The sequence below is a fragment of the Bacillus rossius genome, chromosome 11 (genome assembly GCF_032445375.1).
Source record: "Bacillus rossius redtenbacheri isolate Brsri chromosome 11, Brsri_v3, whole genome shotgun sequence".
In the NCBI taxonomy this organism is placed as follows: domain Eukaryota; kingdom Metazoa; phylum Arthropoda; class Insecta; order Phasmatodea; family Bacillidae; genus Bacillus; species Bacillus rossius.
The window spans coordinates 12857967-12882735 of record NC_086338.1 but is presented as its reverse complement, the minus strand read 5'-3'; the positions used below and the strand labels follow the sequence as shown (position 1 = coordinate 12882735).

Below are 24769 nucleotides of genomic sequence, written 5' to 3'. Positions count from 1 at the left end.
CATTCTTCTGAAGCAGTATAACATTACATTCCTTTTCACAATTTATGTTTGACAGGTGTGAACAGTTTCTCAGGAATTGCATTGCTCTTCCCACTTCTGCTGTCACAGTCTTTGATACCAACACAGTCATCATATTTTCAAACCTATCAGTCAGTGTTTCTAAATCAGGTGACGTCATTAGAACACACACACTTTCCATTATGAAAACTTTAGGTTTGCCTGTTATGTCACGTTTCTTTAAATTGAAGGCTATGCGGTTGACAAAATGACTGCAGCAGATGTCAAAGTACACAGTCAATTCAAATGTGAAATTGTTTCACCACAAAAAACTCTGAAACACATAATTAAGTAATGAAAACAGTCATGGAATTAAATGCAAGCAGTGTGCTTTTAAGGTTGAGTCCTAGCCAGCTCTGGTCTGTTTCTGGCCCAGTAGATGGCAGCACTAACGTTCGTCTAAACGAATGAAACGCCTGTAGCGTTAGGCAACTTGTCGTGCGCCTACGTCACGTCACGGTCCTTACGAACGAAGAGGGGGGGGGGGGGAGAGGAGGAGGCGAGAGTGGACTGCGGACCGGACTATAGTGCCATTGTCTCCAGAGATAATCCCCTGTCACTCAAGCTCACAAACCCTCGCTTCTCATCCACAGCACACAGGCACACAGGCACACACCGGTTCTTGAAGGGAAGGCATGGTCAAGGTTTCTAGAGAGAGGTGACTACAGCATTTATTCATCGTATGTAAGGCCTACTACGAAATTTTTTCAGGTGTCGTAAATCTTTACTTTTATCAATAAAAATCATGTAAGTTACTAAATGTGTGCCTCTATTCAACGAGATATTCTTATTATTTTCAGAAAATGTTCTATACTTAGAAAAATTGTCACTTATTTTTACTACTAAAAAAGTACATATAAACTGAAAATTTACTCACCATTTGTATTCCCCTGACCTACTTAGCTAAAGAGACATAGAATAAATATGTATGTACTCGTAAGTTTGGCTAGTTTGGTAAAGGGGTAATTATTAAAAAAAAGTTTTTTTGTTTTTTCAAGCTGTTCCAGATTGTTTGTTTTGTAGCTACAAATTGTGTCTATATTTTATTTTTTAAATAATTTTTGTAGTTGTTGCGTAAGGCCGTGTCGATGTAAAACACATTTTCCCAAATGTTGCGCTAAAAACAATAAAAAATATAATGGCTTAACGACATGTAAATACTCATTGTGAAGAACAGTTTTATTTTGTACAGTAATTGCTATAAATATAGACACGATCAATAAAATATTTTTTTTATTAAATGAAGTTGAACGATTGTCCACATTACTCACCACTGAAAAACAAGACTGTATCAGTAATGCGGTAGGTATAGATTTGTTTCTTTCAACCATGGTTGGTGCGGCCTGTGTAGTGTAGTGCAGCTGCACAGATATTCACACCAATGTAGCTACACTGAGAAAGCTTGAATGAATTCAATGATTTTGCATGATTTTGAAACGTGTGCTTAAATTTTGTGTTATGTATGAAAAAAATTGAAGATAAAATTTCTCCGAATTTAATTTTTTCAGCCACGTTACGCAATTTCATTACAGTTCAGATAAAATTAATTAAAAATTAACGAATGGTTCAATTTGATTAGTGGAAATAATACAATATCCTCTGCAACAGCATAAGTTATTGAAGCAGCCATTTTGACTTAGTCAGAAGTGAGGTTATCTTTCACTTAGAAATGGAAAAATTATTTCTAATATTCATACTTTACTTTTTCACATAAAATATTCCACTATTATTCGTCACTATCATAGTACAAGCTTTACTCTCTCTGAGAAATGATCAATTTCCAAAGAATTCGAACTGCCCGCCTGCATAACAACACTACACCAGCTACACCACATCCAGAGCTGGTGTAAGTTGTGTAGCACAAACTTATACTGGCAGAGCTACAACAGTTGAAACAAATGCACAATGTGGAAGACTCTGACGTCATATCCGGTTGAAAGAAACGATAATATACAGATTTGTCTGCCTGTGTAGCCTGTGTAGCTACACCAAGTTTGAAAGAAACGAACCTTATGTGTCTCAAGGTTACGGCCATATAGGCTTCGGCCTGAAACGCACTTCGCCTTTCCTACCCAGACCCCTCCCGCACACTATTAGATTAAATTAGTTTAGGTTAGGAAAACAAAAGAGCGGTCTTTCGAGTCAGGCTCTCCTGCTTTCATACTGAACCATGTCGTACATATGAACTAATGTTAAAACTGGTTTAAGTTAAAAAATAAAACAAAATTAACACATTTTATAATTATTGATATTATTTTCACCAACATTTTAAATATAAATATAGAAATCAGAACTTACAAACATGCGCATTCATAACACCACAATTTTAAAATTAATCACGGTTACCTCTATATGAGAATACTGTCATTAAACTTTATTTATACCACATGCATACATACATATACGTACATACATAAAGAACCAAATAAATACGAATAATAGTTGTAGAAGCAAGTTATAAATAGTGATGATTTATGTAAATAAAAATTACTGCCTAGTATGGAATTATTATCGTCTAATAAAATGTGTTATAAATATCATCATAGGTTTCGTATATTATTTAATAGCTATCTAAAACGCTACAAATCATAATTTTCCTCATCAAAATCCGAAAAGAAAGATGTATAGAAAATATCTCATATCTTTAAAATCGACATATGATACGTATACCTAATATACCGACGTTTCAAACTTTCAATATATTAAACATTGAATTGTTTTATATTCACATTCCACACCGAAAAGAAAGTAATTAAAAATAAATTTCTTATACACAGTGGCTGTAACACGAATTTATTTCGGAACAGGATTCGAAAAGAAGTTTGGTCATTCAGAATGTATCACTGCATTTGTGGTTTGTAATTTATAGTGACGTGAAAGCTCACTTTGAATCATCAAATACAACATAAACTTACACAGTTGGTATTCATGTAAAACCAGCTGATGGCTTCGCTTTGTACAGGAAAATATTAGCACATGGAAAAAATAATCTCCACGCTAGAATAACTGATGGAAGCTGGCTACATACTATCAGTCACATTGGAATCTATCGTGAATTAATAACACTCCTGCAAGACGGAAATTCCTTTGAAAAGTTGTAGTACGTGGACTTGATTTATTTCATGTGGACCTTAGTGATCTTTGTTCATTGATTGTTTGGCGCCGACTCAAAAAGGTTTATTTTTTGCTTTTCAGTTTTATTGGCGGTTTAATTGTTTTTATAAAAAGTTCTTATTAATTAGCAAACTAAAACAACAAATAACAACTCAAAACAACTTGAAACAGGTTAACATGGTGGTTGAGTTCTTATAGGCATATTACGTATCCTCCTGGAATCTAGTATCTCTGGTGCTAAATATGCATCATAAAACAAATCAAGTTTGCCAAACATTTCCTGCAAAAAGTCTTCGTCCCTTTCAATTCGCTCAATGGATATTCCAATAGGTGTCCAAACAACGAAGTCACAAAACTGTCTGTTTGTAACTGCGAGCTGCCCCTGGACCTGATAATGGTAGTCGTGTGTATGCTTCAGTTTAAGATTTCCTTCAGCGTCCAGGTTACAGAAAAATGATGGGTTCTTCAAGTTCTCTGCAGCCTTCGCGGGAGTTAGATCCCTCGCTCTGTAAGGACACTTAACCTCTACAATACCTTCAGTGCCAACAAGGCCATCAGGTGATCCACCCAGCCAACCTCTTTCTTGATGGACGAAGAGACCGCAGTTTGAAACACGGACATTATTTGCGGTCGCATACTCCTTCAGGGCGACCTCTTCGTTCAGAATACCATATTGTATGGCACTAGATGTGGGTTGAGAATACAAAATTTTGTTTACTAAGCTTGCTGTTGCCGTTCGTCGCTTACAGACAGCACCGAAGTTCGAAGCAGTGAGCCTCATTTTTCTTTCCCTAAAAAATGTAAACAATTTTTTGTTTTAACCCCTTTACATTACTTTTTGAAACGCAAAGACTTTAAATATAAATAAAGTACCTTAGGAAAAGTAAATTGTGTTTATTATTATGAAGTTGAAAATAATGCAGACGTACCCGTGACATTTCATGCTGAAATCACAATAGCGCGAAAGGCGCAACACACGCGACGCGTATTTACCGAATAGAATTCTCGTCTGATCGGAAACTCCGTCGCGTCGCGTCGCGTCGCGTCTACTTCTGATTGGTTTGCTACAATATTCGCTTCGCGTTTGGTGTGCCGTTCGCGCTACTTTATCCCAACATCAACTGAAAGGAGTCATTTGTTTATAAGTAAACTGGAAGTAGATGAACATCAGCTTCGCGTTGATGATTGGATGTAAGTTCTGACGACCCGCCCTTGACGATGCTAAACCAGTAGCAAACAAGGTGAGGAAGTCTTCATCCAATCACGTTCAACTCGTCAAATCATGGGAAACGTACTGTCGACCATTGAGCACACTAAAATGGCTTGATTACGTATAGGCATATCAGGTCTACGATGGAGAGAAAGGAATCCGCGAAATAATCGTGGTTCTACTTATGCTGTACAATAGTTTCAGAACTAAAAATAGAAATTTTTAAACATATATTTTTCTTGGCAGCAAATGAAATGCACTGAGAACATGAAAAATATGATGTTTAACGCAGCACGTAGATGTATATTTTTCTATTATTCGCATACCTGTACCACATGTCATTGTTGCGCTGTCCTCTTGTGTGAATTTCAATTTCATTTCTCCTCTGGCGATTTACTGTTAGCTGCATTTTCAGGCGTGATATCATATTTTTCATTTCCTCCGCTGGGACATCTGGTAACTGACAGTTTTCACCATAATGAGGATTGGATATACTACTGTTAGCTTCCCCAATACTTTGCTTGTTTGGATGAAACTTGAGACATTTCCTGGCTGAAGACTTCTTGTTTAATTTTTTTTTTATTAGGCGTTTTACGCATTGGCCTGGACTTTTTCCAACCTGAAAACATAAAATTATTAACTCATGCTGTTAAAAGTATTGTACATAAATGAAACAATGAAACATAAAGCTATGCCACAAAGGTTACCTTCTTTTTCCAAACTGTGTGGAGCCACGCGGGACCGTGCTGAAAACTAAGGCCAGCTCCATAGCACCTGGTATTGAACGAACCACGTCTGCCAAAGAAACTCTGTTTGCCATCATTAAATCTTGCTGCAAGATGCATGTAAGTTTCTGCTGCATTACTCGTCAAATTTTCCACAAGGCTGTCACTTTTTGCTGCCAGATTTCCTATAATTGAAATAATTCTGGCCGCTAAGTTACCAGGCGCTGTGTCCAAATCAGTGATGGAAGTAATGTTGGCTTTCGGGCAATTTTGAATTCTGCAGTTGCCATGGTTGCCAAAAACATGCTCTATAGTAGCTCGTATGTCATTCTTTAGAGAGCTGACGCTTGGACAATCTTTCCGAGATTCTTCGGTTATGAGATGACGTATTCTATTTTGGATGTGCTTCATTCTGGCTGGAGTTAAAATTTTCTTGTTCCCAGAGTTTTCTTTGGAGAGCTTCAGTAAGTGTTTGTACAAATTTTTTAGCAGATGGTTTGTGCACTCAATTTTGACAACTTTCAAACCATACGGCACACGTTCTACTATAGACTTTTGGACAGAGGAATCACCATCACCAATGTATTTAAAATACCGTAGACCATGGGTTTCTTCGCTGGCTTTGAAACCTTCCACTAGTATATCACTCTCCATGGCTGATGAACAACTAGACCAGTTTTTGTAGCAGATCTGTTTGGTAGGTTGTTCGTTTCTTTTTTCACTCAAAGAGCAGATACTGCAATATTTGTTCCGAATTCCTAGAAATAACATTTTACCTGTTTTTTTACCTATAATTATAGCTACGCCTGACTTAGCATTGTAGCTGTGACCGTACGAACGATGGCTCCATCCTCCATCTACTATAACAGTTATGTAAGGTATGCCATCGTCGTCAACGTGACCTTCTTCTAAGGCATGTAGATGCTCTTCTTTTGCAGCTTGTTCCATAGCCTCTGTCAACGATTCGAACCATACCTGTTTAAAGAAAATAATATGTTAATAAAAATATGCCGAAATACGAAGTTAAGATATATAAAACGGCAAATTGTTGAACCACTTTAATAGGTTACAAATATTTGTTAATCACTGACAGCAAATTAATTATTCTACATCTATCTTTACGGAATTTAAATGTCAGGCGTGACATCGGTAGTAGCACTGTCATTTAGTACTTTACAAATAAGTTCATGTTTCTAGCAGTATATGTTTTGTTAAATTGTAACAAAATAAAACTAAAAAATTCTTAAGTCCCTTCATTATTCATTTGTTTTGCATTTAATCCAATTCCCTATGAGTTGTAATGCAAAGACAACTTGATTGTAATAAGATGCAGTATCACCTTTATATCTGTCATGACATAAACTATTTATGATACAAGTGAATAACAAGTAACGTTCATGAAATGTATTGTACAAATAAGAAGAACTGTCTTATATATTATATATAACTGCTATAATTAATACACGATACGATTTCTTTGTTTGGAGTCATTCATTTGAATATTTCATCTTCAGCATTACTTACATAGGAAATGGGTTCTTTCTGATTTACCCTTTTGCAGATAAACGTTATTATAAACTTAAGTGTTATAAAATATTAAATCCTATGAAATGTAACCCTCAAAATGGAGCAATACAGGAAAGAAATACCTAGAAACATGGGTAACACACTAAAAAAAAAAACCGCCAGCAAGATTATCATACACGATTCACGTATGCGAAAATATGTGTTGATTTCGTAGGAGGTCGAACTCAGTTCACGGTGGTGTAAGCAAGAGTCCTGACTGTTTAAACCGAGACCCTAATTTAATTAAAACAAAATATTTGAGGTATATGGGTGTTTTGATTGCTAAAGCATCAAATTGGCATCTCTGTAATGTTTTACCAAGATCTTGGAATATGTCCAAGACATGTTCAAGATACAACTTGTAATCTATTCTTAGCATTACCTTTTTTACATGCACTTACTTTTCCGATTTCCCGTTCTTCTTTCATGAACGTTGAGCTGCTTGCTGGTGGAATCTCCATCAGAGAAAATAATTGTTCTATTACTGCATGTCCTTTTCCACTCATTACTGTACCCCATGTTGCTGCAGTGTTTACTGTGTCACTGGGATCAGTATCAATAGATGTCCTGGCATCACAGGAAGTACACTTGAAATGTAACACACTTCTCAAGCCGATGCGTTTTTCCCCTGTATAAGTAAAATATCCTTTAATGCGAGCTTTGCATTCCAAATTGTGCTTCTCCAACTGTCTGGCTTTAGTAATGACATGACGTATGTCGCAAATTCTCCTTCCTTCAATGTTATTCAAGTTGCTGTCCTTGTCCCCCACTTCATGTCGTGATTCAATCAACAGTTCTCTGAAATAATACCGTATGGTTATAAGCACATGACAACATAGTGAATGTGTTATAACGTATAGTAATATGTATACATGTATATTGCTGGGAATATGTGGTGAGTAATCGCAATTTAAATATACCTAAAATATTGTTAATCTGTTTTCGAAGAGTGCAGGTTATAAATTATATATTGCGGAATAACCATGCAATGCTTTGCTTTTCTGTGCTATCAAACCAGGAAAGATATGAAAAAAAAAAAAACCAACATGGGAAAATATAAAAAATTTTTATAAAGTAAAAATTCAAATAAATATTTTTGGATTACCATATCCAAAATCCAACGAAATCCACTTAATTTTTTACAATGCAATGACTAAAAAACCCTAACAATTAATATAATAAATAGTAAACGCTTCTTACAACCTACATGGGAAGACTTAAATTAAAGAAAATCAACTTTATCTTTAATAATTTAAAATTCACTAAAAAAATACAACCATTGTTTCTACTTCTTTTTCCGAAATTCGTTTTGGAAACACTTATAAAAATAAAATGATTTCAATCGAAAACGGAGCACTTCACAAGAAACGGTTGTCAAGGAGAAAAATTTAAGTAGGCTACACTATGGTTTCCATTGTAGCCTAAATTCTATTCGACCATAGTTCGACATAATATAAGCGCATGGTATTCCAGAATTTGTTCCGGAAATGCCAAAAATGATTGATATTCATTAATGTTTATTTACCAATTAATAATAATTTTGGAAACAAAAATATTCAAGCAGCATAGGCCCACGAGGCATGTTTCACACATCTATTTGAGCAAATGATATGTTTCTACAAGAGTTAATTGTACCACAATTATCAAACTCTTATATAAAACTTAATTAAATAGAATGAAATACTGCTCCATTGCAATATTTTAAATCTCTCTTGTTAGAGATTTATACTTATCAACAACCAGAAAAATTAAACGCAGTAACACGTTCTCTACTTGCGGCAGTGGTGAAAGAGGAACTTCATGTGTAAGCGAAGGATCGTTTGCTGCACTAGGCTCGGTATATGCACTTTCAATAACGTTTATTTGACAAGTGTCCATATCCAACAATATCGATCCATCAGATCCTGTTGCGGCTACGTTACTTGGGTCTCCATTCTTTCTTGTGGGTGTAGAACTTCTGAAAAATGATAGCATGTATTTGCGTAAAGATGAATTATATAAACCCACCATTGTATGTGAAATGTATTTGACGCAAAAGAGAGTTTTCGCTCATGTAACAGCTATTTGACATTACCTTACAGTAACAGTAGCAAAAACAAGACACTGTAGACATTTCTTTTCGCTAATAGTAACTGAAATATGCCCTGTATAAAGAAGCATATGTAAAATACAGAAATATGTTGTACTTACGGCAGCAAATAACGAGAAACTTCCTGACTCGCTAAAGAATCGTTTGCTGCACTAGGCTCGGTATATGCACTTTCAATAACGTTTATTTGACAAGTGTCCATATCAAACAATATCGATCCATCAGATCCTGTTGCGCCTACGTTACTTGGGTCTCCATTCTTTCTTGTGGGTGTAGAACTTCTGAAAAGTGATAGCATGTCTTTGTAAAAGTCAAATTCATATCATTGTTTGTGAATATAAATTCAGTTGATTATTATCCTAAAAATGTTATTAATAATGATATACAGGTTAAAATATTGAACCCCACTTATCTAAACACACCTTCCTGTGACTAACACTGCGCCGGCCGGCAGTTTGTGAGCGAACGTCTTTTACCGCGCGCTCGTGCACTCATAAGACGCGTCTTCAACAGCTATGGACACGGAAACTGTAGGAGTAATTGAATTGTTTCTTTTTTTAAAAACAAATTCAATTCATTTGGAACATCTTTCTCGCTTTCTTCCCCCATCTATCTATAATAGCAAAAAACTTTGCCGCTGATCAACTTTTTGATGTTTCAGTTTGTGAGTAAATGCATTTCAGTATATAAATAAATTTATATAACTGAAACATTAAGAGTTTTTGTTTCGAAATTTGTTCGGTGGCGTCCTAAGACATGAATTTATCAACGAAAAAAATCTGGACTAAATATATCTGTAGGTTACCTTTTTATTGATGTGAAACATTTTGGAATACTTCGGAACAGTTCGCAATGAAGAAGTTAGGTTTTTTAATTTTTTCGGACACTTGAAATGTTATTAAGTATGCAAAATATGCATTGGCTGATGCGTATTTCGATGCTGTACAATATGCAAAAAAGCTTGGTCCGAAAAATTAATTTTTTTTTTTCGTATGATATTTGGCAACAACGCACGAATAAACAAGGACAGCGCTAACGGCAGTTGGCGTGTGTTAGAGAGAGAGAGAATGCTCCCATTTACTTCCACACTGCAATCTAAGAGTGGGATGCTCTATAGCGTGACAAAAATTTTCACATTTGAAAGTTTATGTGATTACTTGCGTGGCTAATACTTACAGGCGCATGAGCTGATCAACAGGAAATTTTAAATCGTCGCTAAAATGACTAAAGTGCTCTGTCACATGCACGTCACCATCCCTAGGAGTTAAAGGATGTTTTGTAGCATCGTCGGTTTCCACTTCAGTGTATTCTTGGGAGTGCAGAATAGCATTTCTTTCGTGACTGTGGAAAGAAAAATATTAAAGTGATAAGTTTGTATTCGCCCAATAATGGCGTGTTACAGAAAGCCAAAATGTTTTGGTTTCATTTAAAAAGATCAGTTCATGAATGATATTCCCGTAAATAAAAGAAAAAAACAAATGTGACGATAGTTAACAAGTCTGTGTTAATAAATGGACGTCTTTTAATGTTATATACTAATTTTCTTTGAAAGTTCCAAAAAACAAATCCCTTTTTGGACGTCCTTGAGCGATTTGTCACATTATAGCAAAATTATTTCTAGTTGCAAGAAATTAAATTTATTTTTTCGCAGGAATGATAAACGTAAAATACACAATATAAAAGTAACTATTTTAAACACGGCTTTCTCTTTCTCATTGGAAAAAATTTGGTTAAGATTAAATGTTTTTTATTGTTTTTAATTACTAGACTAACCTAATAATAAGTTTTTAAAGCATTAATAAATGCAAAAAAAATAAAGCGGGAGTGTGAAAACTGGCATACCCTACACTAAAAAAGAAATAATTATGTGCATTTTTTCTGTTCGTAATTTATTTCTAATGTTGTGGAAAGGAGGTGTATTATTACATTTAAGCATATCTCTGATTACGCGAAACGAGAAGGGGGTCACGGTTGGTCTAGTTGTCAGGACGATAGCCTCCCACCAAGGCGATCCGGGCTCTATTCCTGTCGGGGTCACCCAGATTATCGCATGTGGGAATCGTACCGGGACGATGCCGTTGGCCGGCGGGTTTTCTCGGGGATCTACTGTTTCTCCCGCATTTTATTCCCGGCGTCGCTCCATATTCAAGTCATATCACCCCTCATCGGCTCTCAAGAACTAAGCTGTTAAAGGGCCGTAAAACAACTTCTCACTCACTCGCGAAACCCTGAGCTACGTATTGGCACATAATTTATACATAAAGGATACAGGCTCAGTTATAACCACAGTTAAAATTTTGGATTCATAACCTTGTACGTAGTATGTAAATGGGGCTACTGGGACAGGTGCCTGGTGCGAGGAGCGAGGAGCAGGATCAATGACCTCGAACTGTGACGTCACGGCGGCCATTTTGGTGTTAAATTTCATCAAAATTCCTCAAAAATGACTCACATTTCCTCAAAACGACTCAAAAAAATTTTCAAAAATTTCCCATTTTGAGAGAAAAATTTCCCATTTTGAGAGAAAAATTTCCCAGGGGAATTGAAGCCTAAATGGGGCACAGTCACCTTTTTAAATTTTTTTTTAATAAAATGGGATATTTTCTCTCAAAATGGGAAATTTTTGTCTCAAAATGGGAAATTTTTAAAAATTTTTGAGTCATTTTGAGGAATTTCGAGTCATTTTTGAAGAATTTCGATGATTAACTGCCGTGCGGGCTTTGAAATGCTCTAATTTAGAACTACTGTGATTACATCAAATCAACCCAAAATGTTAAAAAATTAACTACACGTCGGCTTCTTTGTACATGCAGATTGTGTCAGTTTTGTCACTGAAATTCATGCAATACCCCATTCAATGTTTACAGAAAAATATAACCAAAAACATTGTAATTATAATGCTAAAGAACGTATAGCTTCAATATAATGCATAGTGTTAATGTTATTTTCCATGAATTGAATCCAGTTGGTTGGAAACAGAAATTTTTCTTATTTGTATTTTCATATGTCAATAAATAATACTCTGCTTACTCAATCCTTTACAAGCTAACAAATACCATGTAAGATTCTGGTATTTGGTACGCATTAACCAGTTAGGTTATATCTGTAATCAGATTAATATATTTCGTGAGTGCAGCATCGTCTATAAAGGTTTTACAATTTTTAAACAAAGCAAAGGCGATTTTCCGTTTAAAGTGACAAATCCAACTAGGCGACCCCTTTTCCCTCCATCTATGCCTTCCTAAGCTGTTAATGTAACATGCAATATATCAGTAAGCAAACTAATACTTAGTCATGCCGAATAAAATTACAAAATATTTACATTCTTTGCACTTACCTGGCACTTTTCTGCTGTGTCCTTTTGTACTTGCCACGCTTTGTAACCTTCTTGCAAGAAGGAAATCCTCTTCGTTTCTTGCATTTCTTCATTCTTCCTCCCTTACCGCTCACGTTGCAATGGGATAGTGAGCTAGAATTGCCGAGCCAGGTCGTGAGGTGTAGCCACGCGCATGTAACCCCCCTTCCACAGCCCCAGCTACCTGCTCCTAATACATCATCTGGGGAGCAGGGGCTTGGCTGGTGCCGTCCCTTCACCAGGTGACCATTGTCCCGTTTCTAAGAATATGGGTGTTGGGAGAAGCCTTGAAGGTTTGGGCTAGCCGGTTCTGGCAACAAGAAGGCGATATAAAATGTAGGTTCTGCGTGCAGAGAATCTGTCGCCAGTGTTTGGGTTTCGGAAAGAAAATGCATACAATTTTTGTACATTTTCATAAGTGGATCGCAGGCACCCCATTCAGTAGAACATATTTTCGGTTATGAATCTATACATTTAAAATATATTGTTTAATCCAATTAAAAATTACATTTCCTGTTCTGTTTTTAACTAGGTCTACTTGGAAACTATCGGGCTTAGCAAAAGGCCCTTTGGGTATTCGGGACTCTTGTCAACCGCCATTTTCGCATACAGCTTAATCCATCCCTGTTCACTGCTTGTACATTTCATCAGTTATCCGTAAACATTAATATGAAACATATTTGATTAAGCTTGTCACCTGCGATGTAAGTTAGTGTTAAAATGTAAGTGTAACATTCGAGAATCAAACACTATTTTCATAAAAGAACGGCAATAATAGTCAGCTAGTATCGACTTACATGAGGAAAAGGTAGGGCACGGATAAAATCCTGGAGTAACTTTCAAGATGACCCAGGTTCAAATACTAGTCTGACCATTTTCATGAAGTGAAAGCTGGGCTAGTTCCTGTTCTTGTACATTTTTACTCAACCTTTGTTTTCAGATCTAATTATATTGTTTTTATCTGTTTCTAAATGACATAGAGAGGAAACACTTTCCCTCGGCACAATACTGCTTTCACGTATTCATTCATTTCTCGCGAGCCCATTCTGTCAAATGTGTTTGGGTAAAAGTCTGAACAACACAATATTATCAATGGGTTCACTGGCCCTTACAGCAGGTGGTCGCAGCGAGTAGTTTCCAGACATACCACTAGCCAGCGAAAGCAGCACATCCTAGACCCAATTTACAATTATTTCGGTATTCCGATGATTATCAGGAAAGTATTGCAGTTAGCTAGTTGAAACCAACTGTATATTAAAATTCACATTAATTTCTAGGGTTGTTTTGCTTTTCATGCTGTTGAGTGTAAAACTGTTTATTACAAAGGCAAATTAATTTTTTTCAAAAAAATGTCAGCTCTGATGAAAAAATCAATTTAATGAACTTTAAACTAACTGATTACAGTCATACTCATAACAACCCTACAAAAAAGTTTACGCTTTCTCGCAAACTAAATACGATTGTGAAATTTCAGTTAGAATGTCAGAAATCGTCAAACTGCTGAAGAAATAAACCCATTTAAATACACTTTCTAAAGGTTTTTCTTATAATTTTTTATGAAATTGATTTAGTAGGGAAAACATATTTTCCAAGGTTTATTGCTACGGTTTTATCAATAATTTAAAATTTGAATCACTAAAATCGCACAATTAGTTCTCACAAAATAAATTTATAAGCCTGACACTGTGTTTTCATGTACTGCTGGTTGCGGAGTATCCGGGATTCCAGCTAGGACTCAACCTTAATCAAAGCTGAACTAAAATCAGTAACAATTCTGGGAACAACAGGCCATTTTCAATTTTTGTGCATGTAATGTCTACTTGAAGAAGAAAACATGTCAGTGAAGCAGCATCTTGAAATGAAGAGATTATTTCGAAAATGGGAAGTATTTTAATCCGTACGTTTATTACAGCAGCATAGTAATAAATTCGGCCAGTTTTATAAGGTGATCTGATAAACGGATCATGCAGTTTCCTGATGTACAAATGTTCCCATGCATCCGGATTCTTTAAACACACAATTTCCTTCAAAAATGGAGATGTACTGAATTTTTTGGTAAAATTTACAGTTCTGATTTTTTACTCTGTTGAGAAAAAGAGCAATTCCTGCCTCTTCAGCTCCTTGTGTGAGCTTTCTGTTTTCTAAGAGACTGCAATAATCTATACCTCGTACTCTTATCGTATATGTGCAGACGTCATTGAATAAAGAAACGACAACTTCAAAATCATCAATTGAATAGTATTCTATATTTTTAAATATACCATTTTCCATTGCTAAAGGATGAGGATAGATTTTAGCTAAATTAGAAGTATCTAAAGTAAGTTTCATTTGGCCATCAGATTTTGCAAAGCAGCAAATTTTATTTACAAGTTCCTTTCTGAAATCATTTAGGTTGAATGTTTCGCAGAAGTAGGGCATCACTTAGTATCTGTTTAATGAAAAAGATCACACATACACCTCAGTTAAAGGAATCTTTTTGAATTTGATGATCAGAGTCACCTATAACTTTCCAGTTATCAGTGTCTATTGTTCTGCAGAAAAAATATTTCTTTGCTGAAGTAAAGTTTTGAAGTCTTCAAATGACGCAATAGTTTTAGTGCATTTTTTATTTGAAATTAAATTTTCTTCTCCACCTGCGGGATCAATGTATAAAAATGTTTTGTTCTGGAAGTCTGCAACAATCAGTGTCCCTTTCTGGTTGTTTAAATTTAAAGGAATTAAACACTTCCTCTCTGTCATGAGTTTAACTTTATTAATTTCCGCTTCACGTTCCAGAACTTTACCAAATGAGACAAAACTTGCAAACCAGTTTGCAGGTATATAAGTTATATCTTGTGATCTACATTCATGCAACAGAACAGCTACACAAGCATGAATAGCACCACTTGACAACCATTCCTTTCCAAATAAAGTTTCGAAATCTTCTTGTGTCAAAATATCTTCGTACAATCCAATACGTTTTCGCATGTTGTCAACATAATTGAAACCTTTCACCTGTGACTTCATTTCATGTTGTTGAATACTTTAATCAGGAGGCGCTGTACCAGTGTTCTTAAAGAAATTTTTTTCAAAATAGGTCTTTTGCTTTTAATTTTTTTTCTGCCAAATTTCTTGGACGTTAAGACTATCTGGGTCATCGGGATCAGAGTCCATACCTTCGACAGGTTTAGTATTAGTTTGGTTGACGTTATGCCTAACCCTTTTCTTTTTATGAAATGTTTGAGGTATTTCATTTCTTAATGTCTTGCAGATGCCCTGAATATGGTCACTCATCTGTCTAATGAAACGCCCAACCTTCGAATGTGTCGAACTGTTTAGTACGTTGCTTTTTGTTTTGAAGAACCAATTCTCTACAATTGCTTTACTGTAGTGGTGTGATGAGTTTGGCAGAATTTGAGACCACATCGGTGACATTGGTATATATAACTTTCTACTAGTTCCTTAGAAAAAGCTGACAAGTAATAAATATTCATACTTTCAGTTGTACAACTGTTATCATTCTTTTCTGAAATTATATCATGTATTTCTTTAAACTCTTGGAAAAATGGACTACTTTTATATAGGTTTTCCGCTGAAGTAAATTCCAGTTCATAGTCATGTTCTAAAGATATTATATTCTGATCAATATCTTTTACATTTTGCACACAATCGTACAGCGACATTTATTTGGAGAGATTCTATGCAATTTATTACATTTTCTGTGTTATACTTGCTTGTAAGTATTAATATGAATAAATAGAAAATTTTCTTTAGGTCATCCAGTATGTTTGCCACTATCAGGATACAAATAATTTTCATCAAGAAGGTCCTTGCTTTTTTTGAAACATTGTGTTTCTTTAATCTTCTTGTACTTATGAAAAACGTCTCTATTTAGCCGTGGCCCATTACAACGATGCAAGCCTACCAGAAAGAACTAGCATATGATACATTGACACAAAGCACGTGCCTAAACTATCATATGTCACATACAAACGCTGAAATAGACCAGTAACAACGATGTATCAACGCCGAAATCTTGCATGCCAACGAATGTGGAACCCAGCGGCGTAACAGTCCAGCGTTGACACACAACGCCGAAATCTTGCATGCCAACAACTGCGGAACCCAGCGGCGTAACAGTCCAGCGTTGACACCATCGACATGACCCCATCGATGTAAGGAGCCCAACGTCATGACCCCATCGATGTAAGGAGCCCAACGTCATGACCCCATCGATGATAGGAGCCCATCGTAGTGACCCCATCATCATGACACCATCGATCGTAGTGACCCCATCATCATGACACCATCGATCGTAGTGACCCCATCATCATGACACCATCGACGTAAGGAGTCCAACGATGCATAAAAAAACGCATTGGTGTAAAACGCATGAGTGTAAAAAAAAATATGTATTGCATAACAAACAACGTGGATGCCAAACACCACCACTGCTATCCCAACCAACCAACCAACCAACCAACCAACCAACCAACCAACCAACCAACCAACCAACCAACCAACCAACCAACCAACCAAGAGAGCGCAGCACCACAAACAACGAGGATGCAAAACACCACCACTGCCATCCCAACCAACCAACAAAAAAACGTAGCATCACAAACAATGTGGATGTAAAACACCGCCACTTCCATCCCAACCAACCAACCAACCAAGAGAGCGCAGCATCGCAAACAACGAGGATGCAAAACACCACCACTTCCATCCCAACCAACCAAGAGAGCGCAGCACCACAAACATCGTAGGTGCATAAAACCACCACTGCCATCCCAACCAACCAACCAACCAAGAGAGCGCAGCATCGCAAACAACGAGGATGCAAAACACCACTACTTCCAACCCAACCAACCAACCAAGAGAGCGCAGCACCACAAACATCGTAGGTGCATAAAACCACCACTTCCATCCCAACCAACCAACCAAGAGAGCGCAGCATCGCAAACAACGAGGATGCAAAACACCACCACTTCCAACCCAACCAACCAACCAAGAGAGTGCAGCACCACAAATATCGTAGGTGCATAAAACCACCACTTCCAACCCAACCAACCAACCAAAAAACATAACACCACAAACATTGTAGGTGCATAAAACCACCACTTCCAACCCAACCAACCAACCAAAAAATGTAGCATCACAAACAACGAGGATGCAAAACACCACCACTGCTATCCCAACCAACCAACCAACCAACCAACCAACCAACCAACCAACCAACCAACCAACCAACCAACCAACCAACCAACCAAGAGAGCGCAGCACCACAAACAACGAGGATGCAAAACACCACCACTGCCATCCCAACCAACCAACCAAGAGAGCGCAGCATCGCAAACAACGAGGATGCAAAACACCGCCACTTCCATCCCAACCAACCAACCAAGAGAGCACAGCACCACAAACAACGAGGGTGCATAAAACCACCAATTCCAACTAGGGATGTGCGAAAGTGACTTCATCCACACGAAATGAAAGTGAAAGAAAATTTATCAAGTTTCGCGAAAGTGAAACGAAAATGAATTTTTCTATGAGATAAATATATTCTTAACGAAAGTTAATCGAAATTTTTTAATTAACAAAGAAAAATAAAGTGCCCAAAATTTGCTCTTCAGTAATAAATTCTATTACCTAAATCATTTTGGTGCCTTTTGATGTATATATAAATATTACTATTTAATATAATCAACATCCGCCCTAGACCACACAGCACAGCCCCATGTCACTCGTAAATTTCAAGAATCAATCCAGATCTTTCATCGCACAGACTATTTCCTTTACAGTTGTAATGTCGCAGTCTATGATAATATATTTATCACGTGCATGGTACTGACGAAAAAACACGTGACTACTGCGGAACGACCACCATCTTGCACCACTGTCACACATGGCTTGCTCAGGAAGCTGTAGACCAGGCAAAGGGACATGGTCAAAACATAACAAATGGTTGCTGCCAAGTGCTCATTACACACAGTGACTTGTTGACCTTTTTGTCTAATTGGCTGTATATTATGAGGATTTTATATGCCAGACAGAGTATGTAAAATTTAAATAAATCCGACGACAATGGTTTTGTTTGGCCGTGCGCGAATAAAAGTAGGTACGTTCTTTGTTTACGTGTATACAGTAAATACTAAATAGTGTACTAACAGTTCTGGAATGTATGTTTTACGAATATAGTACCTACACTACTGTTTGAAAGCAAATGAATCAGGTAATTTTTCAAATATTGCCATATTTTGTTTTGATACCTAGGCCTACTGTAATCACGTTTGAATCACGTTTTGTTTACTTTATCGGCCATGTTTGTTCACATTATGATTTTACCGTATTTTCATTAAAGTGAGTTTTTTTCATCACCACGGAAATTAATCTTAATGGAAATCTATTTTCTAATTAATGTCTTTATATTATTTGCATATGTTATTTAGTTATTAGTAATAACTGCACATCATATAAAGACATTACAGTAGAATCTCTCAGTGCTAAGTACTTACAGGGACCTCAAGTTTTTGTACTTAGTACTGAAACATACATACATATCATCTTTACAAAGAGAAAAAAATATATAAAAAATGTAGCTACAGGAGAGCCGCAATGCCATATGTATTCGCAACTGCGACTTGCTTTTTCCCCTTGTCTAGTTTTCTGAGTATATCCACTTTTTCCTTAAGCGTGAATTGCTTTCGTTTCTTTTTATCTCCAGGATCATTCATATTGTAGCACAAATACAATGCGGTGTCTAAATAACGTAACCTGAAAATAAACTCAACAATTTCAATAAACATTCCCGGCACAGACATCAAACAGTATTTTTAGCGTAGCGTAACACTTTTGTCTAAATAATTAATACTTCTCTCAAACTTCCATCTTTTGATGTATCGAATGGTGGTGTGTTGCTCACGTCGCATACTACGTACGGTATAATCTATGGTAGTGCGCGCAACTGTTTGTTAACTTTGTTTTGAGAATTTAGAGGCTAGAAAATACGTTGCGGTGGTATTTGTGTATCTTTGTTCTACAACATTAATCATTTAGCTGGAAATTGATTTACCAGTTTAAGTAAATTTTGATGTAGTAGTAATGCCACGCTACTTGTAGAATTTTAACGTTATAGTAAAAATGTGATACTTTAAAGTTTAAACTGAATCCGGGTTAAGGCAAAGATACGATTTTTGGCGGGGACTTAAAAAAAAATACGTTAAAGTGAAATATAATTTATAATGTATAAATGTGAAATATACGTTATTGTACCGGTATTCTCCTGTACATTTTTATTAAATTACGAGTTCTTTTTCAACTAGAACAAACGAACTTCGGTAAGCTATTGAACTTTCGTTTGGCTCGAAATATTAAGCTAAAAACGAACTTCGACAGATGAAATTCTTACCGAAATCGAAAATGAAAGTAGCAAAATTTCGATTTCGGTTTCGGTATACCGAACATTCGCACAACCCTACTTCCAACCCAACCAACCAACCAAATAAGCACCACGAAACAGTGTGTAGGTGCATGAACAAAACGAATTGCACCACAAACAGCGTGGAGTGCAAAAAATCAAGGAAAAATAGCACCAGAAAACCAAAAATCTAGGTGCAAAGAAAACAAAAAAAAAAGAGCACCATGAAACAGTGTAGGTGCAACATAATTAAAACGAGCGGACTCAGGAAACCAACAATAAAAAATCCATCGACGAAGGCTATGTACACAAAATCAACAGAGACATGGGTGGCTACCAAGTGGCAAACACTAGTCCCATACTCGTACATCACGGTAAAGATTCCCGTCAGGGTCTTCTTCTCGGCTACCACAACAGCCTGGGACACCGTCCGAGAACACTGCGCGAAACGTACGAGCACGAAACGTACGAGCACAGACACCAGTTTCAACATTTCATGTTATTTGTTCAGTTGCTTTTTTTTTTTGTGGAAGGAAAAAAATACCTTTTTGCAATTAAATTCATTTTTGCATAAATACTGCGGTATTGTTAAAATAACATTAACCATTGTACCCATATGGTAATGTGTGTATACCATCATCACATATTCGTCGCTTATCATCGTGCCATGAGAGTGCCAATTTATTCGTACATTCTGTGTACAATACCATTTGGTGCGACCTTATGGACCGGACGTTTACGCGCTTTGTTGTGTGTTCTTCTAGGACCTCGAGGAAATCTTCAAATAATATTTTATTTTTCACTACACATTTCTGAATTCCTTTTGCTCTCTTTGTAATCGTTTCCCCATATCTGTACGTATATAATTTAGCTCTGAGGCCGACAAACTCCTCCATCACCACCCCATTACACTCATCCTTGAACTTACACCACTTTTTTATTGGTGGGTGAGTAGCAGGGGTGGTCAATGGGATACGCGCTCGTATCAAATACACTCATGAGCGCAGAGTCGTCGGCCAGGTCCTGGTAGAAATTGCGCGTTTTGATTTCGTAGATGAAACTGTCCGTATCCATGTACGCCAGCGAAATGTTGTCCTTATATTTCTGTTTCATCACATCATAGTGGAAATTGTACATGAGCGTTTTGGACAAGTCCAGGACCGAGAACCCCGCATATATAGGGCGGTCAAGATATATTTTCTCATGTTGGAGTTTTATTAGCGACAAGTCTTTGTCCAAAATGGTTCGGTCCTGGAACGCTGGCTTGGCAATCACTTTTCGGAGCCTTGCCTCGCTGCATACATGCTCCATACGCTGCCGCTTGAATTTATTCTCTATAAGCTTGCCAAAGCAGGAGTTATTTGCCAGCTTGAAAAACTCCTTCTCGAAATCATTAGTAGCATGTTGTCTCTTTAATGTATTTTTTTCAATATAGGACTTTATCCAGGCACGCTGCTTGAATTCCAGGACTCTGTGCACCTTCTTAATTCGCAGTCCATGCTGGAGAGCTTGCTTCAGGTTTCTATAATGAATTATATAATTTTCCTTATGCTCGAGAGTTGTCATTAATTTAGTTTGACTCGAGCCGGGTGGGCACTGGCTGACGGGGAGGAACAGCAGATCTTTATGGTCCTCGTGGAGGGCAGACGGATACTCCACATCAACTTCTAGGATGTAGCCCGTCTGCCCCTCGTCAGGTATCAACATCACGTCAATGACCGTGCCCACCCACCTGAAGCTTCTGACTGGCAGCGGCAGCGACATGGCCCATCCGTAGAGGTTGTTGGCGTCCAGATAGAGTATGTGCTTCGACGACTGGCTGGGATCGTAGGTGCGGGGAAGGCAGACGTTGTTGGCCTTGCAGTGGCGCTTGACCACTTGTGCCACCCCACCCCTGATCCCAGCTTCGACGAACATGTACATGTCGTAGTCGATCATCAACTCCAGCTGTACCTGCGTCTGTTTCAACATGGCGTCGAACGTGAACCCTGGGGAACTGACGTAGTGACTGCAGTCAAGCCCGTACGTGTCGAGACAGAGCTGACGAAATTTCTCGAAAACGTCTGCAAGAAGCAGCACGTCGGTCATTAAATATACGTCGCTGTAGTCACCCAGGGTCACACAGCCGAACTTGTTCCACACCGCCTGCGCATGTTCATAATCTGCATCACTAACGTTACTATCATTTAATATATTGTAAAAATTTTCCTTCGCAGGCAGTTGTGGCTCGTCCAGTTTCTCCCAGCTGGAAACATAATCATAGGGGATTATACCCTTTCTTGTGACGAGGGACATTTCTTCTGTTGTGAAATATTTTGAAGTCTCTTTGAATTTGTCGGCTGGCAGGTACGACGCGAGGGACGGCAAACTTCGTGCCATGAACCTGAATGTGTCGATAAACTGTACGGAGAATTTGTTGCCCAGACTTTTCGAAAATGTTATAATTTTTTCCTGCGTGTGGGGAATAATAAATATTTCCTTGTTGTCGTAGCCCAGTTTCTTGATGATGAACTTCTCGTCGTAGCTGAGGTTGTGGAAGTACACAACAAGCTTCTTGGGTCGCCTGCGCAGAAGGTTGCAGCTGTTGCAGGCTGCACCAAGGTACTTTCCACTGAAGTGGTCGTGGTCCTTGACTTTATAATTTTCCATGGTAAATACCGCATTACAGTAGCAGCACTGTTGGGCTGCGCCGAATCTGGCATACTCTTGAGCCGTCAGCGGCGTCATGGGCAGGCTCGTCTCGTATATTTCCTTCACCTGATTCCCAATATTGACTATGTCCTCCACGAATTTTGCTTCAGCATCGGGCCCCTGTATAGCATCGGCTCTTGTGGCAGCGAGGCGGTGAGTGTGGCTGGGATCACATCATTATCCACCTTTACATATATGCAATAACTGTATGCCTCGTGCTTCTGGTAGGCCTGTGTGCTTGATTGCTGGGGGTCCGGCTGGCATGATGAGATGGGCACGAGCATGGCCTCAAAGTCTGCGTAAATGACGATGGGCATCTTTGACATGTGGTAGTAGTTTTTGAATTCCAGGACTGAGGGGTGGCCGTTCTTGTCAGCTTTAGGCATCTCGACGCGCACGGGAGCATGGGTTTTGCAGAATTTCTTGTGCGCGTCGAGACACTGCTGCCCTGACAGTCCCGAAAAATGAGGCCTCTCATCGTAGTACATGAAGCATCTCTTGCAGACATGGATTTTCTCTTTGTGTGCTGTGATCTGAGGCCTGACGAGTCTTGAGAAGTTCTTAATATAGCAGAAATGAGAGTTACTATCTTCGTTCGACAGAAGCAGGAGGTCGAAATGATGACGTTTTTCTTCCTTCCCCACACGCACTGGCGCGATCTTGTCGTTCTCGTCAATGTTGTAGACGTTGACAGACACTTCTTTTTTGTTTCGCTCAAACACTTTGATTTGGTGGAGGGGGGTAGGGAACTCCAATCCTGAAAAATCAAATTTTTATTCAAGCTCAAAGTAGCGCTTGTCCACACGTTGAGGACTCACCCCCTCCACGTACCGCGCCAGTATGGCCCACTTGAAGTACATGTTGTCTTCCAGGTTCATGGGATTTATACATGCTTCACGGTTCTTGATGACAGCAGGCAGATCAATGTAGGAGGAGACTCGAAGAGGTACTAACTTGTTGAAACGGAGCTGAATTTTCTTTACTGCAGACAGAGTCCACCCCCCGAGCCTTTACTGACATATTCGTCCTCCTCCCTACATATTTTCGCAATGCATTCTGTTACTGCCTCTTCAATGTCACTCTCTTCGTAGATGGGTACATTCTTCGTCTTGAATGCCCTCTTAACTACACCTTCATCGAAGGGAGCGGGCTTGGCATAATCGCATTCAAGCCATACATTAAACTTCACTGGACCATTTTCACGTACTTCCTGGGAAATGCGATTTATTAGGTTATTTTTCATTTCGCCCAGGTACGTCGCACCATTGTTGACTGCCACTAAGGTCTTTAGGTTGCGATGGAACACAGTCTCCGCCTCAACGAAACCTGAGCCTGGTCAGGCGCTTGTGCCTGGTCAGGCGCTTGCGTCTCCAAGTCTCGCTATGCCTGGTCGGGCACACTCGCCACGTATTGCGGACGAGTGCTGGGGCCGGGCTGTTGCAGGCCGGATGTCACGACTACGCACCGTCTCTTAGCGGCCAGGCCTTTGCACGTCTTGATGTGCGTCAATAAATTGTCTTTTCGAGTAAACTCACCCTGGCATTTCGTACATGTAAATGTTATGCGCTCGGGATTGAACAGGCACTGGCTCTTTTCATGTCGTCTGGCATGGCAACTATGTTCAAATTGTTGCCCGCAGTGAATGCACCTCGAGCCTGAGCTGTGCTCGACAGTGCCCTCACACGTTCTCATATGGCGGGCCAAACTGTCCTTGCAACTTATTGTCATGCCGCAAGTATGGCACTGGTTGTTAACAGTGCGGCCAGGATTTTATGCACACACTTTCTCGTGCCGTCTAGCACTACGGCTAGCTGAAAACAATTTGCCACAGTAGGCACACCCATTCCCTGATGACGGTGCACATACCTGAGATGACACAAGCTGGAGGGCTCCCGATGTCGAGGGCTGGCCGGCTGCCACGGGGACACAAGACGCGGTCAACTTCATGATGAAGTCTGTAACACCAACGGAAAAATTATAGCAACAAGAACATCATAATTATCACACACACACAAACAAATAAACATGCATAAATACAACCACACACACACTCAAATAAACGTGTATAAATACAACCACGAGCGCACACACACACAAACAAATACACGTGCATAAATACAACCACACCTACACACAAACAAAATACACTTGCATAAAGACAGCTACAAACACACACACACAAAACATCAGAAACAAGCACATACGCATAAAAATAATTAAATTCAACTCACCAGAAGAACACATCAAATACGATAAGCGGAGCCAATGTTTTGTATGTGTCTGGACTCAGGATTGGGTGCGATTCTCGTCCGTGGTACGAAGATTGGAACTGCGTGTACATGTAGTACGGCAAGGAAATACCACCATTTTCAAAATCAATGTTTATGTCCACGTACGGGTAACTTTCGCTATTTAAAAATAATTGTACATTTTCCATAAAACAGTGGTCAAACACCGATCTGTCAGTCTTGAGGTTCATTTGTCTGTCTGTCTGCAAAGCTAATATTATATATCTAGGTTTTTCTGTACTGCTTGACGTCTTGACGACCCAGTGATTGCGTCTATT

General features: G+C 38.4%; 1 protein-coding gene and 1 long non-coding RNA gene across 2 annotated transcripts in view; both read right to left on the bottom strand.

Annotated features, from left to right (window-relative positions):
- LOC134536648 (uncharacterized) overlaps positions 1 to 24769 on the bottom strand; it is a 166270-nt gene that overhangs the window by 35615 nt on the left and 105886 nt on the right. The gene's annotated exons all lie outside the window — the stretch shown is intronic.
- Positions 4973 to 7597, bottom strand: LOC134536639 (uncharacterized). The gene is made up of 2 exons (XM_063376441.1): positions 7074 to 7597; positions 4973 to 6081 (listed from the first exon to the last, which is right to left on the bottom strand). Exons 1-2 carry the CDS (start codon positions 7176 to 7178, stop codon positions 5071 to 5073), a joined length of 1116 nt encoding a protein of 371 aa, XP_063232511.1. The 5' UTR covers positions 7179 to 7597; the 3' UTR covers positions 4973 to 5070.

Excerpts from the sequence above, each read along its gene's own strand:
- LOC134536639 (XM_063376441.1), bottom strand. The coding sequence starts at position 7,178 with ATGAGTGGAAAAGGACATGCAGTAATAGAACAATTATTTTCTCTGATG. Across the intron at positions 6,082-7,073 it reads AAGAACGGGAAATCGGAAAA|GTATGGTTCGAATCGTTGAC; the intron begins GTAAGTGCATGT and ends TTCTTTAAACAG.